The following is a 20,780-nucleotide window of genomic DNA, read 5'->3' as shown; positions in this document are numbered from 1 at the left end:
TTTCTTAAACCAGAGCAAATTTTAACTATTTAATTTCTTTACCTGAAGGATGTTGATCCATTCTCTTTTACTTTATTTTTCTGAATAGATGATTGAAGTGATAGAATTTTATTTCCTGGCAGCGTAATTTGCTTTAGAATGGAAGCTATAAAAACAAAAGTAGAAGGAAAAAAGTAGAATTAAAAAAAAGCAATCACACTACATTAGGAAAATTTCAGGACAATAGCTTTTAAGCATATAGAATAATCAAAGAAAATTTTAAGCTGCCCTAGACTATGTTTAAATTCAAACAGTACAATGAATTTATTCCCTACACAAAAAATCATACAATCAAGACCTCTCCGTATCTTTTTATATGGTCCTTAAATTGTCTATAGAATTACCAGCGTTCTAAAAATATTATGCAGAAAAGGTGAAAGAAACACGTTAATAATACAGCTGTATTATTAAAATTTTTAATTTTATTATTTTAATTTAATCTTTTTAAAATTCATACTGGTAGATTTTAAAAATACATAAAACCCCTAACTTTTACTTGTAAGACTGACTTCCAAACGTAAAGAAAGTACATTTAAAAAAAAAATGAAGCAATAACAAATTTTTTAAGTTAAAAAAGTATTTTATTTACTAGTACATTATTTTATCCAGTTACAAAATACCATGAGTAGTGCTTCTTCAATCTTAAAAACATATACCCTTAAAAAGTAGCTATGTAAGTACAAGGAATGTAATAAAGTTATCTTTCAGTCTTCTCTCATAGGTCTCAACTTAAAAGAAATCTCTCTTAATGTAAGAGTGAAAAAGAAAAGTACAGAATCCCATTATGTTCCCAACCCTGAGTGATGGAGCAGGGATGGGCCAGACTCTACCTTGAGGAAACTGACTGGTAGGTACTGCAGGGCTCACTGTCACCTTCTTCTGTCCAGATTTCTGAATGGTCAACGCGGAGGAATGGGAAAGTGTGGTCACTTGTTTCGCAAGGCCTCCTGAAGGCTGCTGGACTACCTGAAACAATGAGAACTATCAATACAGTATTCAACTAAACTTGCTTTAGGAAAGAGCAAGCTTTCAATTGTAACAATACAACAAACGTTTGTGCTCACCTAACTAAATATACCTTTATCTTAGCATCACAAGAAAGCTTACTTAAAATTTAAGTTTGTAGCAAAATTATCTTATTCAAAAGTGAAAAACATGACCATTTCACACCATAATTTTTAGAGTGGAATTCAAATTTATACACTGCTTTATTTAAATCTCCAAAGAGACCCTATTTTCATCTTTTAACTTACCATGGAAAATTTCAAACATTTATACAAAAGCAGAAAGAACAATAAAATGAAACCACCAAACCATTACTACCCAACTTCAACAATGATTAATTCTCGACCAATTTTACTTCATCTCTATCCCTTCTCACTTCCCCCTACCCTCAATTATTTTAAAACAAATCCCAGATATATCTTTTTATCCATAACTATTTCAAAATATACCGCTAAAAGATAAAAACTTCCAATGGGCTGTTTTTTAAAAGTGAAAAATAACAATGCTAAAGGCATTCTCCAAGATAACAGTTCAAGAAATACAGAGGATGAGGGTTGGGGATAAAGGAAGAGAAAGTTGTAGCAGTGCCTTATTTTCAGCTTCAAACAAGAAGAAAAAACAGAATAGCAGAGTTTCATTTTCCACTTCAAAGAAAAACAGTCACCATGTATTTGAGTCATCTATTGATAGTGAACTATTCATAAGTCCTCAAACTCATATGTGGCTAATTATAAATGATCTAGGAGACAGACTTCTGAATAGAATTCTGGGCATATAATTTATTCTATACTCTGATTTTTCAAAAATAAAATTTTAAGTCAAGTACATATTATTAAACAAAAGTAACCCACAAGAAACCCAAAATGTCCCAGTAAATAATCGTGTAGGAACTAATGCCCCTAGAGAAGAAATATAAGATGGATCAAGTCAACTGCCATCATTCTATGAGAATAGACTCTTGAAAGAGAGAAAGAACTGTTGAAAACAATGATGTATTTCAGTAAGTCACAATCATACTTATGTAAAGTCACAGGGATCAGATTTAAATTCTACAAAATAACATATATTTAGAGCCCCATTTATGCATTCAGACTGAAACACCACAGAAAACAGAAACACTCCTAACAGTTCTGGCTCATCTCCCTACTCACATTTTCTTCCTTGGTATCTTTTATTTGATAAATTCTTTTCAGTATTTTAATTATAAAAGATAATAATAAAATGCTATTAGAAATTTATTTATGAGTTAGTCTTCACACTCAAAAATACTAAGAATTTTTTTTTAATTAATAATAAATTACAGCCTAGAGGTTGGTCCCTGAGGTGGATGAAGGCTCCATGCCTCCCAGGGACCAGCCAGGAGGGCTAGGGGTGGGGAGGCCAAGACACGCCAGCAGCAGTGTGTGGCCTTGGCAGAGAACAAGGCAGGGAAGATGAGTGAGCCTTGGTGCCTGCAAGCGGGCTCCTGGACCAGGGATGTGTGCCACATGGCCTGTAGATCAACTGTTAATCGATTTAACATTCCTGGATCCCCATCATTCCTCACCCTTATGACTGAAACACTTAGTAGCTTATGTGCAGCATATTCCTGCATACTTGCTGAATAAAATAAAATACCACAAGAGAGAAAGTATAAAAGAATTCATTACTGTTCTTTCAAAGAAAGTACCATTTTAAACCACAGTATTAGGCATTTTATGGAGACTGAAATTAGAGAGCTGGAAATTGGCCCAACGATGATATATCTGCTCCTACTTGGCAAGCAAAGCAAAGAGGTATTATATTTTTTTAAAACATGTCCTTTATTGCCTTTCCCTCCAAAAAACCACTAGAAAGGAAGAATAGTAAATAGTACATACCTTAGCTTTTTCTCTTGACAAATCAAGTTCTCATGTTTTACTTGGATGTTAACAAAACTTGATGTTCTAGTAGCTTATAGAAACCAAAGGTCTAAAGAGCTACCCAATATTCTTCAGGTGGTAACTTTTTTTTTTAAACATTAATTAAGATTTTTTACATTAACTATAATCTGGGCTATGTTACACAGAACTGTTCTTAAATTCCATAAGGAAAGGAAGCAAAGAAACACAAATAGGGATTAAACAAGCAGATGAGAACACCCTTCACACTTTGCTTTCTCTACATTTCAGCCCCACCAACTCATCTGTTCATAAATACTTACAGTCGACAACACAGCCTTTAACACGAAGGTTTACCAAAGAGAACAAGGGCAATCACCCAAAATCAAGAGAACAGTTAGCTCTGTGATACTGTGAGGTAGGGGAGAACTTGACTAAAATACGATTTTTAACTCACCATGTACTATCTCCCACAGGTTAACAATACTTTCACAGTCTTCTGATAAAACCCGTCTTGAGTAAAGTAGATCTTAACATTAACTGATAAACAGCTAAGATTTCTTTCACTCAAGAACCTCTCAACCTACTGAGTTTAGGAAAAAACACAACTTCTTACTCACCTACTCCCCTCACTGTATTCCTCCCCCTTCAGCACATTTTTAAAAGAAACGTTACCATAATATCACCTTTGTAACAACCCTACCAAAAATATTTAATTTGAATATAATCTTGAAGAAACAATCAGACAAAACTAAATAAAGAACATTCTGCAAAACAACAAGCCCAGGCACTTGAAGTATTACAGGTAAGTGTAGCATGCAATTCTTTACTAGGAATAACGTCAGGGGGAAAAAAAGTAGCTATAAAGGACATTGTTGGGACAATTGGGGAAATACTGTGTTAATATTACCTTTCCATGTGTGACAATAAGTACAGTTTAATTATGTTAAAAAGATATACACAGTACTTAGCGTTGCAGAGTCATGATTTCTACAACCAACTCTCAAATGGTTTGGAAAACAATTATGTGTGTGTTTGTCTATGTGAATGGAGAGGGGAGAGACAAAGCAAACACGGGAAAATGTTAACGACCGTCAACCTTGGTCAGGGGCACACAGACAGCTCATTTTACTAGTCTTGCCAGTTTTCAGAATGTCTGAAATTTTCAAAATAAGAAATTGAAGAAGAAATGAAATGCTACTCACTAGTTGTTTGACTTTAACTGCCTGTGGAACACCAGCTGGTTGTGCAAGGATGGGGCCCGGCTGTGCAAGTTTGATTTGGACTGGAGTGCCAATGACCGGCTTGTCAGGTGTGGTCCCAGCAGAGGTAACAACAGGTTTCACAGACGGAAGACAAATAGCTGCTGCTGAAGTTTCTCCAAAAGTTACCGAGGGAAGGGCCAGGGTCACCGCTGCCCCAGAGACAACTGGCTTTTCAGGCTGAAGTGAGACTGCTGTCACCGTGTTTGGCAGAGACGTCACAAGCGGCTTTGGAGTCTGAAGCACAACAGTTCCAGCTGTTGTTCCTACTGGCACAGCAGCTGGACCCACAGAGTGAAGTGTCACAATCCCAGTTTTTGCTCCCCCTGGACCAGCAAGTGGATTCAGAGTCTGCACTGACACAGCTCCGGGCGTTGCTGCTTCAGAACCAACGACGGGCTTTTCAGGCTGGACTGAGGCAACTGCTGTTGTCACCACGGGAGAAGCTGTTACTGTCGTGGTACAAGCAGCAATGACCACCTCGCCAGAAGTCTGCTGAATGCACTGCTGAATAAAGCTCTGGGAGCTAGGCAAGAGTTGTCGTAAGGCTATCACACTTTTCTAGAAAGGGGAGGGAAAAAAACACTGATAACTAAACAAATTAGCTCTAGTAAAACAGAACTACTTTATATTTTGTATTTTTACAATATAAAAAAATACATCAATGTTTCAGTTGAAGAAATCTGTTATCAATTCTTTATACCCTGTCAATATCCAGGATATAACCAACTTAAAGCTCAAAAGTGCTTCATTTTTCAATTCAAAATTATGCCTCAGTATTAAACTTATTTTATATTAACTTAGTATCAAGTGTTAATTTGGTGAAATAAAACACTGTATCCAGCTTATCTGTATTCATCTAAACCCCAAAATAGATCACTCATAACTTCGGTATCTACAAGTTTGTTTACAGACAGCAGATTCTAAAAAAAAAAGTGTTTTATTTTTAAACAACTTTCAAATTTTGGACAGGAATAGTCTTTCATCAAAATAAAACTAATAAAAACAAGGTCAATTCCCTTAGTTGAGCTAGAATATTTTCTGACTGGACTTTAAGTTGGGGTCTATCTTTGTACCATGCTGAAAAAATAAAGACAGTTTAAACTAAAAGTAGAAGGTTCTGCTGGGATTTTTGTTTTTGAGTAAGAAAAAAACATGGGGGGAGGGGTATAGCTCAAGAAGGAGAGCGCACTCTTAGCATACACGTGTCTTGGGTTCAATCCCCAGTACCTCCTCTAAAAACAAGTAAATCTAACTACCTCCCCGACCAAAAAATAAGTAAATAAATAAATAATTTTTTTAAAAAGATGGATAAGTATGTAGTTAGGAGTTTATGTTTTGGTGAATTCATGAGCTGTTTTGGAAGATTTCCTTGTTTTGACACTTAACTGACTTTACTTAAGAAGCAAATGAGAACTATTGCTACACTTCCTGTCTTTTCCTTTTAGCTACTTCTTTTACTTTTTTTATTAAAAAACACTGAGAAAATTTTTATTTGAAGGTTTTTATTGTATGTATACATATATATAGTGTGTGTATATATATATATATAAACTTTTATTGTATGTATATATATAAATAGTATCAAAGGAAAGAAACACGAAGTCTCTTATGCTCTTTTTCCAAACTTTAAAAATGGTAGGAAACAAGCTGCTTTGGAAATATATGAACAATTAAAGTGATTTGATTACTTAAATTTAAGCAAGAAATCTAAGATGGGGGGACCTGAGAAAAACACAACTGGAAAGAAGTGTCAAAGTGGTAAGAATTTTAGAGACAACAATAAAAATATATATGTTAAATTCTCTCTTGATCACCTGGCCAGAGTTAAGCCTAAATGCTGAATTCCTCAATCCTTATGCAATACCCAACCTCCAGAGCTCTCAAGGATGAGAAAAAAATATTCTCAAGAAAAAGGCATAAACTTCATAGTCATTAGTAAACTGATATAAAGCGCAAATACTGGACGATAATATTTGGTAACCTCAAGTTAGCGTTATACAGTCAATAGAGTCAAGCTAAATCCTAGACCTGTGTGTTTAACCAAAAGTTAAGTCAATTTAAATAATTTTCTCATCTCCAAAATGGAAAATACTATACTATCTAGCCCTGATTCTCGAAGACTGACAGGAAAATTAAATCCAAACAAGGCAAATTAAAAATAAAGTATCTACCAAGCACAGAACACATAGTAGGTGCTTACTTCCTTCCCTCCTTCCCCCCCAGTGTCTCCAGTTGGGTATAAAATACAGATACACTAAAAAAGAGTGGTCAGTGTCACGTAGAGACCGACAGCTCACAGAGCACTGAAAGGGGCCCAAGGAAAAGCTGCCTCTAACTTCCCAGTCAAGAGAGGCACCTGCAAACAGGGCACTAGTCATTTGATTTTTCACTGCTGTGCTTACCCTTCAACCTTCCCTTCTCCAGACCAAGTCTCCTCTGACTAAAATATTCTCAGTTTCTTTGGTCACACTTCATATCACAGGATTAGCACCCCCCTGATCGACATGCGCAGTCACGCTCCTAGAGACAACTCTGAATATTTTAATAGCCTTCTGAAAATGGGGTGCTCCATCTCATTTCCCACTCTTCACTCATGAGGAAACTAAAAGGAGTCTTCCACTACGAAGTCTCTTTCCTCTCCCCTAGACACTTTAGTCAAATGTTTCTAAAGGCAACTCTTCATTCCATTATTTCAAAATACGTGGGATGAGTCTTTGGTTCACTATAATCCCAGGTTTTAATGACTCCATAAATTTCAATTCAGTTCCTTTTCAGCTTCTAAGTATCCAAAAGTAATACATTTTTCCAGTCTGCCAAATTAAGTTCTTATTATCAAACTTACTGTTCTCCATCAAAATTCTACTTAATTCAATAAATCTCATATTATGTGCCTACTAATAATATGAATTAATTTTTAAAAATAATAGCTTTCTCATTAAATTTGGCACTATGTGGTTTATTATTTCTAAGACAACATGAGTCATTAGAAAAATAGGGTCTTTGCTTTGTTCTAAAGTCAAGAATCTGAGGATACAAGCACTAAATAATATAATCATTAAGTTATGTTCATGAATGAAATGTTACTTCTATTTTCCCAATGGGTCCCAATCTAAAGAATATGAATTATAAACATGCTGTACAGATTACAACAGCTCTGAGAGGTTTCTCCTACACTGTTAGTATCTTCACATTAAATTGCTATCCTACTGAAATATTCAGATTTTAAATTACTTTAATCTAATCCAAACAATTTCTTCAAAGTAACATATAACTCTACCTTAAGAAAAGGAACTAGGTGAGGCTGAGGTGAAGACTTGAGTTCAACATACAGTTGTCTAGTAAATTCTTCTGCTTCAATTTTTGCATCCTGAGGAATGGAGGAAAAAAAAATACTTTTAGGTCTACAAATATTTTAAGAGAAAAAATGTTTAATTCATGATTGTAGATATAGCAAGCTTTAAGCAGTGATAAATTCAAAGTCCATCATTAAATGGGGGCATTTTTATTCATGTCCCCTATGAAATGAATGAATATACAGGGTTTGTTTTTTTTTTTAATTCAGACAGAATACAATGAAGAGATAATTTTTTTTTTTTTTTTTTTTTAAGATCCCATTAAGCACAGTGAGAGAAGGGCTGACTGGCTGAATAAGGGGACAGTACTACAGTCTGTAGCAAAATTAAGAAGTGAAGACACTGGAGTCCCACATTTCTTAGGTAGGGAACTGGAAGTCATTTGTTCTGGGGGTCTTGGAGGTTTTTTTGTTTTCTGCTTTTTCAATTTTTAAATTATTTTAACTGAGGTTAGACTGTATTTTTAGAATGCTACTACAAGGCCACTGTAATAGATATGCTATTGTTTTAAAGGACTTAGGAACCGTTCCATACTGTTTTGGACTCTAAGCATTTCAGGGGTCTATGAGATCTAAATTATTCCCACTAATCGTTTCTCAGTCTTTTTCACTGTGCTGAGATCTGCACTGACAGTACAAAAGCAACAGTGGGTAAAACTGCTGGCAAGAAAGGCAATGGCAACAAACTGAAATAGTTGTCAGAGTACTCTCCACTGCTATGCGTGTGTGGTAAAAGAATGAAAACTAGAGCCAGCTCCACTTTAAACTGTCCTCGACAAAGCAGTAAAATTTAATTTTACTAAATCTCAACCCTTCAGTAGACATCTTCTTAATATTTTGTGTAATGTAATGGGAACCACACATAGAATGGACCAATGTAAGATGCTCAAGGAAAAGCACTTTGTGATTTTGTTGCTAGCTGAACTAGCTGCTTTTCTGTTTCATTTACTGGAAAGAATGTCAAACCAGCTGTGGTCATTAACACTGGGGTATTTTGATAGACTCTCAAAAAACAAGTCAAGCTTGCCACTATACAGATAACAACTGACAGTATCTGTTGCTAATGATAAAAATTAAAACTCTTAAGCCAAAATCAGAATTTTGGAAAATTTGTAACCACAATCCTGAGCTTGATAGCTTCCCTGCACTGAAAAAATTTTCTGATGAGATCGTTGGTGAGATTACAAGTGTGATTTTTTGATATCTTAAATAACAAATCTGTCAACATTTGGAAGATCTATACAACTCAGTGAGCCAATATTTTCCAGATGACCAAATTTGAGCTGTTACAAAAGTCATACATGGGTAAATAATTCATTCAGGGTAAAAGATAAACCAGGGGACTCTAAAGAATATCCATAATGATCTGGAGAAAAGCTCTTAAAATACTTTTCCAACTACCTCTTCATAAGGCCAAATATTCTCCAAATACTCTGACCAAATAACACATCACAGAACAGATTAAACGCAGCAGATATGAGAATCCAGCTGTCTTCCATTAAGTCAGATATTAAAGAATTTGCAAAAATGTAAAGAAATGGCCACTCTTTTCACTCAATTTTGTTTTGGAAACTAGAATTTTCATTTAAATGTTATTGTATGTTAACTTGCAATGGGTTTATTGTTATTTTTAAATAAGTTAGTAAATTTTAAAAAAATAACTGACAATTGCAATTTGCTGTTTTAAGCTGCATAGATCTCAAGCTGGAAAAGATATTTGATTAATTCCTGACTGCTCCTAGCTGTCCACAAAATTCACAAAAATCTTTCGTACTTAAAAATTTTTTAACATTTTACTGAATATGTGTTCCTTTCCATCCATCATGCCTCTCCATCTCAGAGAAACAAGCCACCAGATCCCCTTTCAAAACTAGCATATCTTGAAAATGGAAAACCAAAAGCTCAATGTTTACTTTTAACAAAAGGTGCTCAAACTTAAATTAAAAATTTGTTTATGACTTATTTTAAATATCTAAAATAGTTTTCCCAAATGGAAAACTAACCATTTCAAATGTGCTCTATCTCTAACAAATCACAGGTAGCACAAAAAAAAAAAATAGTAAAGAAGACATTTTAATATTTATAAACTACATTTGTTCTCCTGTACAATATTTGAAATATACACATTTTCTGCTGGAAAAATGTGACCATTTTTATATGGAAAATACACACACAAAAAATTCTCACATGGTCAGAGAAATGTATAGATTTCAATAACTAAAAAAATTCAAAATTATACTTGTCTGTTGTATTTTCAGCATATTTCTTAAGCAAATAATATGTAATATTTGCTAATTTCTACCTTCATCTGCTTTAAAGTATCAAAGCATTTTACCTGAAAGAGGACATAAGAAACCAAGAGCGTGTAATTTGGCATATAAAAGGCACTCATTTAAACTTCAATAATCATTACATTTATTCTTCTCATCTTATAAAGAAGGAAACTGAGACATAAGAAGGTTTACCTCACTTCCACAGGTCCCAAAATTTGTTGTTAGGACATACAGAACTGAATTTCCTTATTTGTTGACAGTCTGGCTTTCCGACATTTCCAATTCTAACAATAAAGTTTTATTTGCCCAAATGGTCAACCTTCTCTCCAAAGCCCTTTTTAGTCTAAGGGAAGCAGGACTAGCAAACAAAGTGATACAGTCGGCCCTTCGTACCCGCACTTTTCGCACCCGCAGATTCAACCAACCACGGATCGGTTTACTACTATGCTTAACAATCCGTGGTTGGTTGAATCCACAGCTGCGGAACCAACAGATACCAAGGGCTCTGAAACTTGAGCATCCGCGGGTTTTGGTACACAGGGCAGATTCTGGAACCAACCTTCATGGATACTGAGGAACAACTGCATAGAATAGATTTACAACCATTACAAAGATTTATAATCATTACAAAGCTTTTAAGAAGCAAAAGCAAAGTTTATCCAAAAATCCACGTAAGATAAACCTCATTTTAAAATATTTGTTTCCCATTTAAAACATGTTTTATGGACACTTACAGAGCTTGCAAGATTTTACAGTACCAACTTACCAAAAGTTGCTCCACCAACTTCTTCACGTTCTGCCCCATTTCCGGGGACTGCGATCCACTACATGCTAGTTTTATTAACATTGCCAGAAAGTTCTTACATTTCTTCACATTTTCTAGCATCGTCTAAATACAGAAATAGAAACAAACACTTACACATGTTAGCTAGAACATAAAATCAATAAAACTTGTAAAGAGCTGTATTTAGGTAAATTGCAAGTGAGAGCTTACCGGAGAAAGGTTAGTCTGAGCAGCAGCTGAGTTCTCTGCTTTGGGATGGGGCTCATTTGAGGGGATGGATGGTGCTCCCAAACTTGAAGGCTTCAAGGTAGTTACAGTATTCAAGGGCTTTACAGGCGTAACTGTGACAACGTTGGCTGGCACAGCCACAGACTGAAAGTAAAAGCAGTAGAAGCTGAGTTACGTATTACTACGCTATGTGTCACGGTGGGCGCCTCATTTCACACCCAGACTGTAAGTGGATCTTGACAACCTTGCTTTTATGTTATGCTCTACTAGTCTAATCAATGTAACCCATTGTCCCAGCTCTGGATTCTAGCAGCTCTGAGTTTCATTCTCATCTAGCTATCTGCTTTTCACTGACAGCTGAGCGCTGACCTCAGGCAAGTTACTTATTATTGCGAACTCTCTGATTCCTTCCTGTAAAAAAGGACAGCAAAGGTACCTACTACCCTGGGAATGTTTTTGAAAAATAGTGCTAAGCACACAGCCCTCAAATAATATTGAGGATTTGAAATAGTAAGTCTTTATATGAAAATACAGAATTTCCTAATCTGTAATATTCTGCTTTTTATTAAGTACAAAGCTGAGAGATCTACTGATCATCTTGTATTCAGATAAGCTGCTTTTATGTAGACTATTAGGAAAGGCATAACAAATATTACAAAATGTGGTTATCTTATTTTCACACTGAAAAGAATTTGTCTCTTCTATCCTCTACTAAATGAGGTGTGATTATGGCACCACCTGCAGGATAAACAGTTTAATACAAGAACTCACAAGTTGGGTAGTAATTTAGACAACTATACTGAGATAAAGCAACAACCTGATTTTAAAGACAAACACTGAAAGTTATAGAAAATGAGTAAAGTTTGGGGGCTGGGGATAGAATAGTATTTACAATTCACACAGAAAACTGAACACTGCACCATCATTTGAATTCAAATGCTTATGTTCTACACGCATGCAACACAAAAAGATCAGGTTGCTATTACCTTCAAGAAAATTTCTGCAATAGCCAAGACAAGTGAATTCAAGTAACACCAAAATTTCCCACTTTAAAAAGACCGAAGCATATATTAGACAAGAAACTTTTGAAGGTAAAAGTGAGAAAGAAACCAAAAACACTGATTAATGATGAAGATTAAAGCTCATGATGAAATGTTAAGCAAAAACGGTAAAATTAAAAATCATACCTACACTAGTATAATTTTACTAAATACAAACAGACCTCAAAGACAACAATGAAAATCAAATTTCCTCCTATTTTAACCTTAGTCCTGCTCTTTAAGGACAACAACTATGCAGTTTCCTCTGAATCCTTTTGGAGATTTTTTAATAAACTTGTTTTAGGTTTATGTACAGTAAATACATACTCCTTCTTCGGTAAGTCTATTTCATACTCTGCCATTAACCCTTTGTACCACTGTATTTAATGAAGTGTAATCTGGAATGTTAGCTGGTGATTACAATTACTTCACGGGACTAGTGGGAGCAGTTCCTCAGGGGAGTATTGTCCCTTTTCCTTCTGAAGCAAGATAAGGCCCAATGAAATGCGAGCTGAGGAAAAGAGTCCGATTTTTTATGAGTAAAGGGAGCATTTAGAGCATTTCTACTTTCTTTGTCAATATTTTATTCTGTCTCCAGTACAAAATGTATCCTTCATAACTCCTTCTAATATAGCCACTACCTGTAGCTACTACCTGTACCAGATACCTGCACCTTCCATGCCAAGGCCACCTCTTAAGAGGCATGGAGATGCACCACCCCGGTCTCACTCTAGGCACGTGATCACACTGCAGTAACAGAAGGACTGTCTTAAACTGAACCATACATAACTCTCGATATTCTAGACCAGCCAACAGTACTTCCATGCTTTGCAAGACCTTCAGTGGCCCTGCTTAGGCATGTCTAGAGGAAAGGAGAGAAAAGACCCTGGGTATATGTGAAATAAATTTGTGAAAGTCAGTTATACAAAGAGCCAGTGAAATGAATTATGTGCAAACTTAACAGACTAAACTGCATTTCAAGGAGAGTCATCCAAATTCTAGCTCCTTATTTCCAAGAAATGCCTAAAACTGAGATGCTTTACCCCTCAAAATGCATACATATTATTGATTTCACCGTTTGATAATGTCTACTGCCTTAGCCTATCACTGAAGAGCAACTCAGCTTAAAATATACATCGATCTAAATTAAGAAAAGGTATAAACAACCCACATGGAAATAGCAATGGCAGACATATATATAGGAAAAATAATCCAGTGAAAAAAATTAAGCAACACATATGTACCATTTTAGAACAACTATATGTACTAAATCTTTAAAAACTAGATCCAATGAAAAATACTGATATACTCAAAATACTGCTGAAATGATAAAACCCTTTCCTAAAATAATTGTACTGTCAATTCTTCAAACTTCCTATTTTCCTGGTGCCTCAACATCCCCATAAATAAGCTGTGAGCACCTCGCCCAGGTGACCAGGTGCACCAGCATGATAAGGCTGGTCCCTGCCACAAGTTCTTTCTGCCCTCCTGACTGTGACCTAATGACATGCAAAACACCAATGAAATCCCCTCATGCCTTTACTTGTGTATTCCATACAAGCCCTCAATTAAGGCACCTGCCCCTGGGTCCTCATTCTCTCTCAGATTCCCACTGTTTGGTTGGGCCTGCCCTGGGTGCTCCTCCCATATGGCCCCCTGCATGGTGTGCCATGCCCTACCACCTCCCCCACCGCCCAGCTTCTAGGACCTGCGAGTATAATTAGTCTCTTTCACTTTCATACACCTCCCTGGGGTGTTCACATCTGACTGATCATCAAAAAATCCCATTTTAAGAAACATTAATTATTTCCTACAACACACAGCAGGTATCCCTAGTCCTAAATCCATACCCTTTGGCCCAGTGAGCTCCTTAGAATAACCTAGGGGTTGTGTGGGGGGGTGGGGCTTAGAATTTGAGACAGTCAGTACAGAGGTCATTAAGACCAGAGTGACACAGACCTTGGCTCAAGTCCCCATTTTGCTACGTATCAGCAGAAATCATGTAAGTTTCTTAACCTCTCTAAACCCATTTTCACAAATATAAAATGGAGATAATCCTTCCTTACAGAACAGTCACAGGATGAAATGAGATGAGATGGGAAATGTAAAGCACTTAAAAAGTGTCAAACACATTAAGAATTCAATAAAAGTAGCCATTATTAGGGGGGAAAAACTGTTTAAAATCAGATTCACTGTTCAGGAAAAGAATGGGAGCAATATGGTTAAATAATTTTGGAACACCAAACACCATGTTTGATCTACAGCATGGCATTTCACATAACATGCTCCAAGAAGATGCAATTTCTATACTGCAAAGTAAGTGCAACAGTGGTCCCAGCACCATGGGATCTACTGATTGTACCACACATGGCATGACCCAGAAGCTGCTGGCCTAGTAAAGTACTACCAACAGCAGAAGGCACAGGTGAAGTGCAAACTCAGAAGCAATACTCTATGAAGATGGAATTCCATCCTCCATCCTCCAGAGACTCAGTGTACTCACTGAACCAAAAAAAATTCTATATGGTACTATGTAACAGGACAAATATATGAAGAACCAAGGAATCAAGGAGTAGGATAAGTGGATTGACTTACCATCACTCCCCAGGACCCACTGGGGGCTCTGTGCTTCCAATGGTACACTTTCACCAAAGAACAAAGCAGAAGTACCTATAAACTAGACACCATGGCTGCTTCCTGGGCACTTCAACTTCCCTGTGCCCAGGGACCAGTAGGAGAGAGAAGAGCCATTATCATGACAGGGGTAATCGACCTGACATCTGGAATAGGTAGTGTTGCTTTTACACAATGGAAGCCAAGAGGAGTATGTGTCGTGAATCCAGGTGATCTACTCAACTGCCTCTTGGTATTTCCTTGACCAGTTGTGATAAATGAACAAGTGCAACAACTCTTGCTTCAAAAGAGCATGACAATTTGGACTTCAGATCCGTAAGGAATGAAGGTCTAGTCACACTACCATTTAAGCTGCCAAGATCAGCAGAGTTGGTGCTCGTGTGCAGCAATGGGGACTCTAGTTCATCCTATACCTTCTGCTCATTGTTTCCCCAAGGAAGAAACCCACTGGGATCTAAGAAGAGCTGGTTTCCAACATGTATGAGGAAGTAGATCCCAGGGATGCAAGGAGTAGACTGTGATATACCATTACAATGAGAGATTTGTGTATCCTAGCTGTTGGGAATGCTATTAGACTGACAACTGTCACTTCCTTCAGGGTCTGCCTCAGCCACAGAGAATTATCTTGCCCATGAGCACAACTCTCCCTGGAGAATCCACATCAAATGACTGATCACAGAGGGGAATTAAGGCCTAGCCAACCAAGCTGGTACCCAGTGGGACAACTCTGACAGGCCACATTTGCTCCAAAGCTCTCCGTCAGGTTGGCCAAGGCCTTAACTGGGCCCACATTTAGTTCACGCTCTTCCTCTCCTTCCCTTCACAGGTATCTATCCCTAATAAATACCCCATACACCAAAATTCCATCCCAGTACCTGCTTCTAGATACTGCAACACATGACTATTAGATGCATCTAGATCAATATTCAACTAAAACTGATATTCCAAGAATATATATGATGTTCATTTTGTGTTTCCCATACTTCCAACAGTTCCCAGTTTGATAGGTACCCTCATATAATACCAAATTGCTCTCTTCAGTGTCACATAGTCAGCAACTTATACATCTGGCAAGAAACATCTAAGTAATAATGAAAGATGAGAAAATAACTGGTGCTCATATGGCCACAAGTTGGTCACAACTTACTTGTACCGAGGAAGGCTTTGGAACAGTGGTTACCACAGTAGTTCCTATTGGTGCCAACGGTTTAACAGGTGCCACTGCCACCTTCTTGATTAATTGTGAACTAGAATTCTGGGTGGGAGGGTGGGGGGCAGAGAGAATACAGAGTCATTAACATTAATAATTTAAAATCAATCAGTACTGAGACAAACATTAAAACACTATACCACAGCAAATGTCTTTGTTATAACTGGTTTTATAACCCTAGGGATTTTGTGTACATTTTCTACTATAAGCTTCACTGGTCAACTGGCCAGCTGACACTCATTTCATATTCTTAACGTAACCACTGGTTAAACAAATAAATACCATAGTATTTCAGCATTAAAATCTTGAATTTTACTCTTTGGCTCCCACATAAAACATCCTATTTAATGTATGATTATAAAGAAAAATCTGCTAACCTATCTTCTGAACTCCCAGCAAACAAGAAAGGGAAGGAGCAGCTATCATTGACAGATACAGTAATAGAGAAAATGACTGGCTAAGAACCTGGAATCAAATTGGAAGAGCACAAAACAGGGTGGGGGGTGGGAGGTGGTGGCAGAAAATGATATCACACATTACAATGAAATCTTCTGTTAGGATGAGGCTGATTCATCAAGAAAATGCTATACTACCTTCAGCATTTTCAATTTAACTAAAGAAATTTAACCCATAAAAATACATTTTTTAAAACTCTAGCACTCAAGATAAGCTTCAGTTACCCTAGAAAGATTATCATGTATGTAAAATAAATCATTTTTTAACAATGCCAAGTTAACGAAATAGTAAGCAGATTTCTGAATTTCTTACAGGTAATTCCTGTAAGATATGGATAAAAATGAATACTATAAACTGTAGTGTTGCTATTTTACCACAAATTAAAATTGAAGCAGAATGGTTATTTTCTTTACATTTAGAGATGCAAATAGCCCTCTGAATATTCCCTTGAAGACTACAAAATTTTGAGAATGAAGATTAATTTTTTATCATTTGTTAAAGTGGCAGTTTATTTTTATTTATTATGTAAGGAGGGGTTAGGCTTATTTATTAATTCATTTATTTTTTAATAGAGGTACTGGGGATTGAACTCAGGACCTTGTGCATGCTAAGCATGTACTCTACGGCTGAGCTATACCCTCCCCTCTGAAAACCATGTTTTTAATTTTTACCAAATGACAAAAATAAAAAATCTTGATTGAATTAACATATTCAAAGAAAGTCATTTAATTCAAAAAATTGAGCAGAATCATTTCTTCTATTATTTTTACTGGCAAATACATACACATTTGTATGAAGATAACAGCTGGGAAACTAAGGAAGACGAAAAAAACTTTAAGGTATATTACCGGCACTGTGCAGATTTTGACCGTTTGAGTGTTCGTTGGTACAGCTGGCCTTGAAGTTATGTTACTTGTAGTCTCGGTTCTTGTTACAGCTTGCTGAGGAGATACCAACATCAACTGACCACTATTACTTTTGATCAAAACTGTTCCTATAGTTGAAAGAAAACAAAATGTGAGCTAGTAAGTGAAGCATAATCGTCATATATTTTGTTCTCCCATTTCTTTCAATGCTATAAAATGCTCTGAGGAAGTAATTAGTTAGTATATACTGAATTTCATGTCTACTAATTACCACATATAATATGGAAAAAATGTTTTCACTCTAAACTATTTAAAATATTAAAAGCCTGGGTAAGCACATGGCTGAGATACTCCTAAAGAAGGCAAAACACGTTTCCTTCATGACACTGAACTATTTATTAAGCCACAGTAGGTAAGATGGTATAGCACAAGACTACACAAACTGACCAATGGAATAGAATATAAAACTCCCAAATAAACCCCCAACAGCACAGATAGGTCATATCAAATTTTCCTAAGAACACTGTAGATCAGTGAGGAAAAGAGTTACTATTCAATAAATAGGGCTTGTTCAATTAGTTATCTATATGAAAGATGAAAAGTTTCATACTATACACAAAAATCCAAGGACATTAGGATACAAAGATAAAAAGTAAAAACTATTAAACTTTTTCACAATGTAGAAACTGTCATTCTGAACTTGGGATAGAAAGGACTTTTTTAAACAAGTAAAGCTTGATGCATTCAACTATATTAAGAGAACTTTTGTTAGCAAAAGACATCATAAGGTAAAGTGATAAGCTACAAAACTGGAGAAAATTTTAGTTCACATACATTCAAAGAAAGAATATCCAAAATGCACAAAAGATACACCAATATCAATGAAAGGGAAAGGCAAATTAAGACCACAGTGAGATATCACTTTATACCTACCTAGACAGGCACAAATTAAGAAGTCTAATGACAACATTAAGTGTGAGAGAGATGTGCAGCAGCATCTGGATGCTGGTAATTTGGTACAGCTGCTTTGTTCAAATCTACGTGATTATGCCAAACTGGTTCCCATTTGTATACCATTTCACCCAGTGTTTCCAATCTAAAGAAATTCGTGTACTTGTAAGTAGGAGACACAAACAAGAATATTCGTAGCTGGAGTTAGATTTCTGGAATGGCAGCATGAAGAGCTCAACAAAGTCATTCTCCAGCAAAACAAGCATAACTAGTGAAAATTATTTTTAAAAACAATCATTTAAGAATAGATCAACAAGATTATACTGTATAGCACAGGGAAATATATACAAGATCTTGTGGTAGCTCACAGCAAAAAAGAATGTGACAATGAATATACGTATGTTTATGTATAGCTGAAAAATTGTGCTCTACATTGGAATTTGACGCAACACTGTAAAATGACTATAACTCAATTAAAAAATGTTAAAAAAAATCATTTAAAATCTTTGGAAATTGCCCTAAGGCGTTGAGAAAATGACTAGACAATTATTAAAGAGGATCTACTAAAACTCAGTAAGAACAGCAAGAATCTGTGGCATCTGAACCACGACCCACTCCCTCTCCCTTCTCAGCTCGGCCAGCGTGGCCAGCACAGGGCCTCCCTCTCTCAAGCTCCCTGGGAGGCATCTTCCTGGGAGGAGAAGGCCACCAGCATCGCTCATCTCTGCCACCCCAAGCTACATACAACAGAGAACAAATTTAAGACAAGTGCATCCAAGAGTTTCCAGGCTCCTTGTTCCACTCATTCCCACTCATAAAGGGAAGACTCTATGCCAGAGATGGCATACTAAGAATACTTGGGCCCCGATCACCTTCACCCCAGTTCTTTCAAAGGGTGGAGGTTTCATGCTGGAAGAGGTAAGCAGGGAAGACCAGAGGCTACCACCTATGCCCAGTACCCCACTCCTAAAGCAGGGTTATCATTCAGAAAGGACCATGCCAAGGTCCTGGGTCCCTGCTCCAAGTATCTCCCTAGAGAAACTATTTCAAACAGAGTGTGGGAAAGGTCAAGGCTAAAGGCACTCTCAAATACAATAAACAATTAAGAGGCTATTGGTAGCTTCATGACAGATACAAGCTAAGCCATAGGCCTTTCTCTAGTTTACCAGAGAGAATAAGATAAAAAGTCAACTAAGAAGGGCCCTTTTGGGGTCAGAACAAACCTCAGACAATAACCTCAAACACTATCTCTCTAAAGGAGTCCATATTTAATTGGATCAGGCTATAGAGCAAGTTAGGCCCCAGGGCACTGTTGAAAATAAGAGAATAACTGGCTGCCAATGAGTGGAGACTAATAGCTAGGCGTGATACCAGCAGAGGCAGAAAGCTTAATAGAGAGATTAGAGAAAGAAATAGTGAAAAAGAGTCCTCTGTCATACCAGGGTGGCTGTGCTTATGCCCAAGGCTGTACTCTGTGGTGAAAACAGACTTCACTAAAGTAATCCACCCAGACATTTAAAAAATAAACAAATAATAATAACCCACTCTAGGGAGTAAGGACCAGTATTTAGAATTGGTACAATATACTGGTTTTGAATAACAAATTACGACACATGCAAAGAAACAGAAAAGTGTGGCACAGAAAAAAAAAATTGGGGGGGTGGGGGGCAGGCAACAGAAACCTGTTATGAGAGGGAACAGATGTCAGATTTAACAAAGACTTCAAAGTAACCGTTATAAATATGTTCAAAAGACTAAAAGAAATCATGGTTAAAGAAGCAATGGAAGATACGATGATACCTCATCAGACAGAAAATATCATTAAAGAGATATTATCTAAAAGAAAAGAAATTCTGTAGTTAAAAAGTACAATAATTGAAATAAAAATTTCACTAAAAAAGCTCAACAGCAGACTTGAATGAGCAGAAAATAGGTCAGTGAACTTGAAGATAGATCAATAGAGATTACGCAGTCCAAAGAGAAAAAAAACTAAAGAAAAATGAACAGAGCTTCAGAGAAACGTGGGACAGTGATAGGCACACCAGCACAGGTATAATGTGAGTACTAGGGAGAGGGGAGGGGGGGGAGAAGGAGACAGAGAGAGGGATGTGGGAACAGAAAAAATTATTCAAAGAAATAATGGCTAACAATTTTCCAAATCTGATGAAAAATAATCTAAACTTCCAAGTTGCTCAACAAACTAGGATAAATGCAAAAAGAGCTACACCAAGACACATTATGATAAAAATGATCAAAGACAAGAAGGAAATATTTAAAATAAGAGAAAAATGTACAAGAAAACCGCCCCCTATTAGGATTAACAGCTAACTTCCCATCAGAACAAATGGAGGCCAAACAGCAGTGGGATAGCATATTCCACTTGCTGGCAAAAACAAAGTAAAACAAAACTATCAACAAACAGTCAGTTACTCATCAAAAACAGCTTTCAAATAAGGAGGCAAAATAAAGATATTCCCCAGGTAAAAACTTGGAGGATTGGTTGCTAGCAGACACAGAATACAGGAAATACTAAATAAAGTTCTTCAGGCTGAAAACAAGAGACCCCAGAAAGTAACTCAAACTCACATGAAAAAGGGCACTGGTAAAGTTAACTTATAATTTTACAGTATAACTGCATATTACTGTCTTGTCTTAGTTTTTTAAAAACTGTATAGAATAATATATATAATTGTATCACTGAATCTATAACATATAGGAATGTAATATACTTATGAACAATAACACAAAGGAAGCAGGTGGGAGCAAAGTTGTATTGCACTAAGGAAATGACTTCAGATGGTAACTCAAATATACAGGA

General features: G+C 36.4%; 1 protein-coding gene across 1 annotated transcript in view; it reads right to left on the bottom strand.

The window, feature by feature from the left end:
- Positions 1-20,780, bottom strand: part of TAF4B (TATA-box binding protein associated factor 4b) — an 83,974-nt gene that overhangs the window by 56,691 nt on the left and 6,503 nt on the right. Inside the window, exons 2-9 of the mRNA XM_010969031.3 lie at positions 16,994-17,139; positions 15,627-15,734; positions 10,788-10,949; positions 10,560-10,682; positions 7,446-7,535; positions 4,109-4,726; positions 870-1,005; positions 43-145 (exon numbers count right to left, since the gene is read on the bottom strand). Coding sequence (XP_010967333.1) covers positions 43-145; positions 870-1,005; positions 4,109-4,726; positions 7,446-7,535; positions 10,560-10,682; positions 10,788-10,949; positions 15,627-15,734; positions 16,994-17,139 — 1,486 coding nt within the window. The remainder of the gene's footprint in view (positions 1-42; positions 146-869; positions 1,006-4,108; positions 4,727-7,445; positions 7,536-10,559; positions 10,683-10,787; positions 10,950-15,626; positions 15,735-16,993; positions 17,140-20,780) is intronic.

This window comes from Camelus bactrianus, chromosome 24 (genome assembly GCF_048773025.1).
Source record: "Camelus bactrianus isolate YW-2024 breed Bactrian camel chromosome 24, ASM4877302v1, whole genome shotgun sequence".
NCBI classification, from domain to species: domain Eukaryota; kingdom Metazoa; phylum Chordata; class Mammalia; order Artiodactyla; family Camelidae; genus Camelus; species Camelus bactrianus.
The sequence above is the reverse complement of the archived record's forward strand: the minus strand, read 5'-3'. Positions and strand labels throughout refer to the sequence as shown.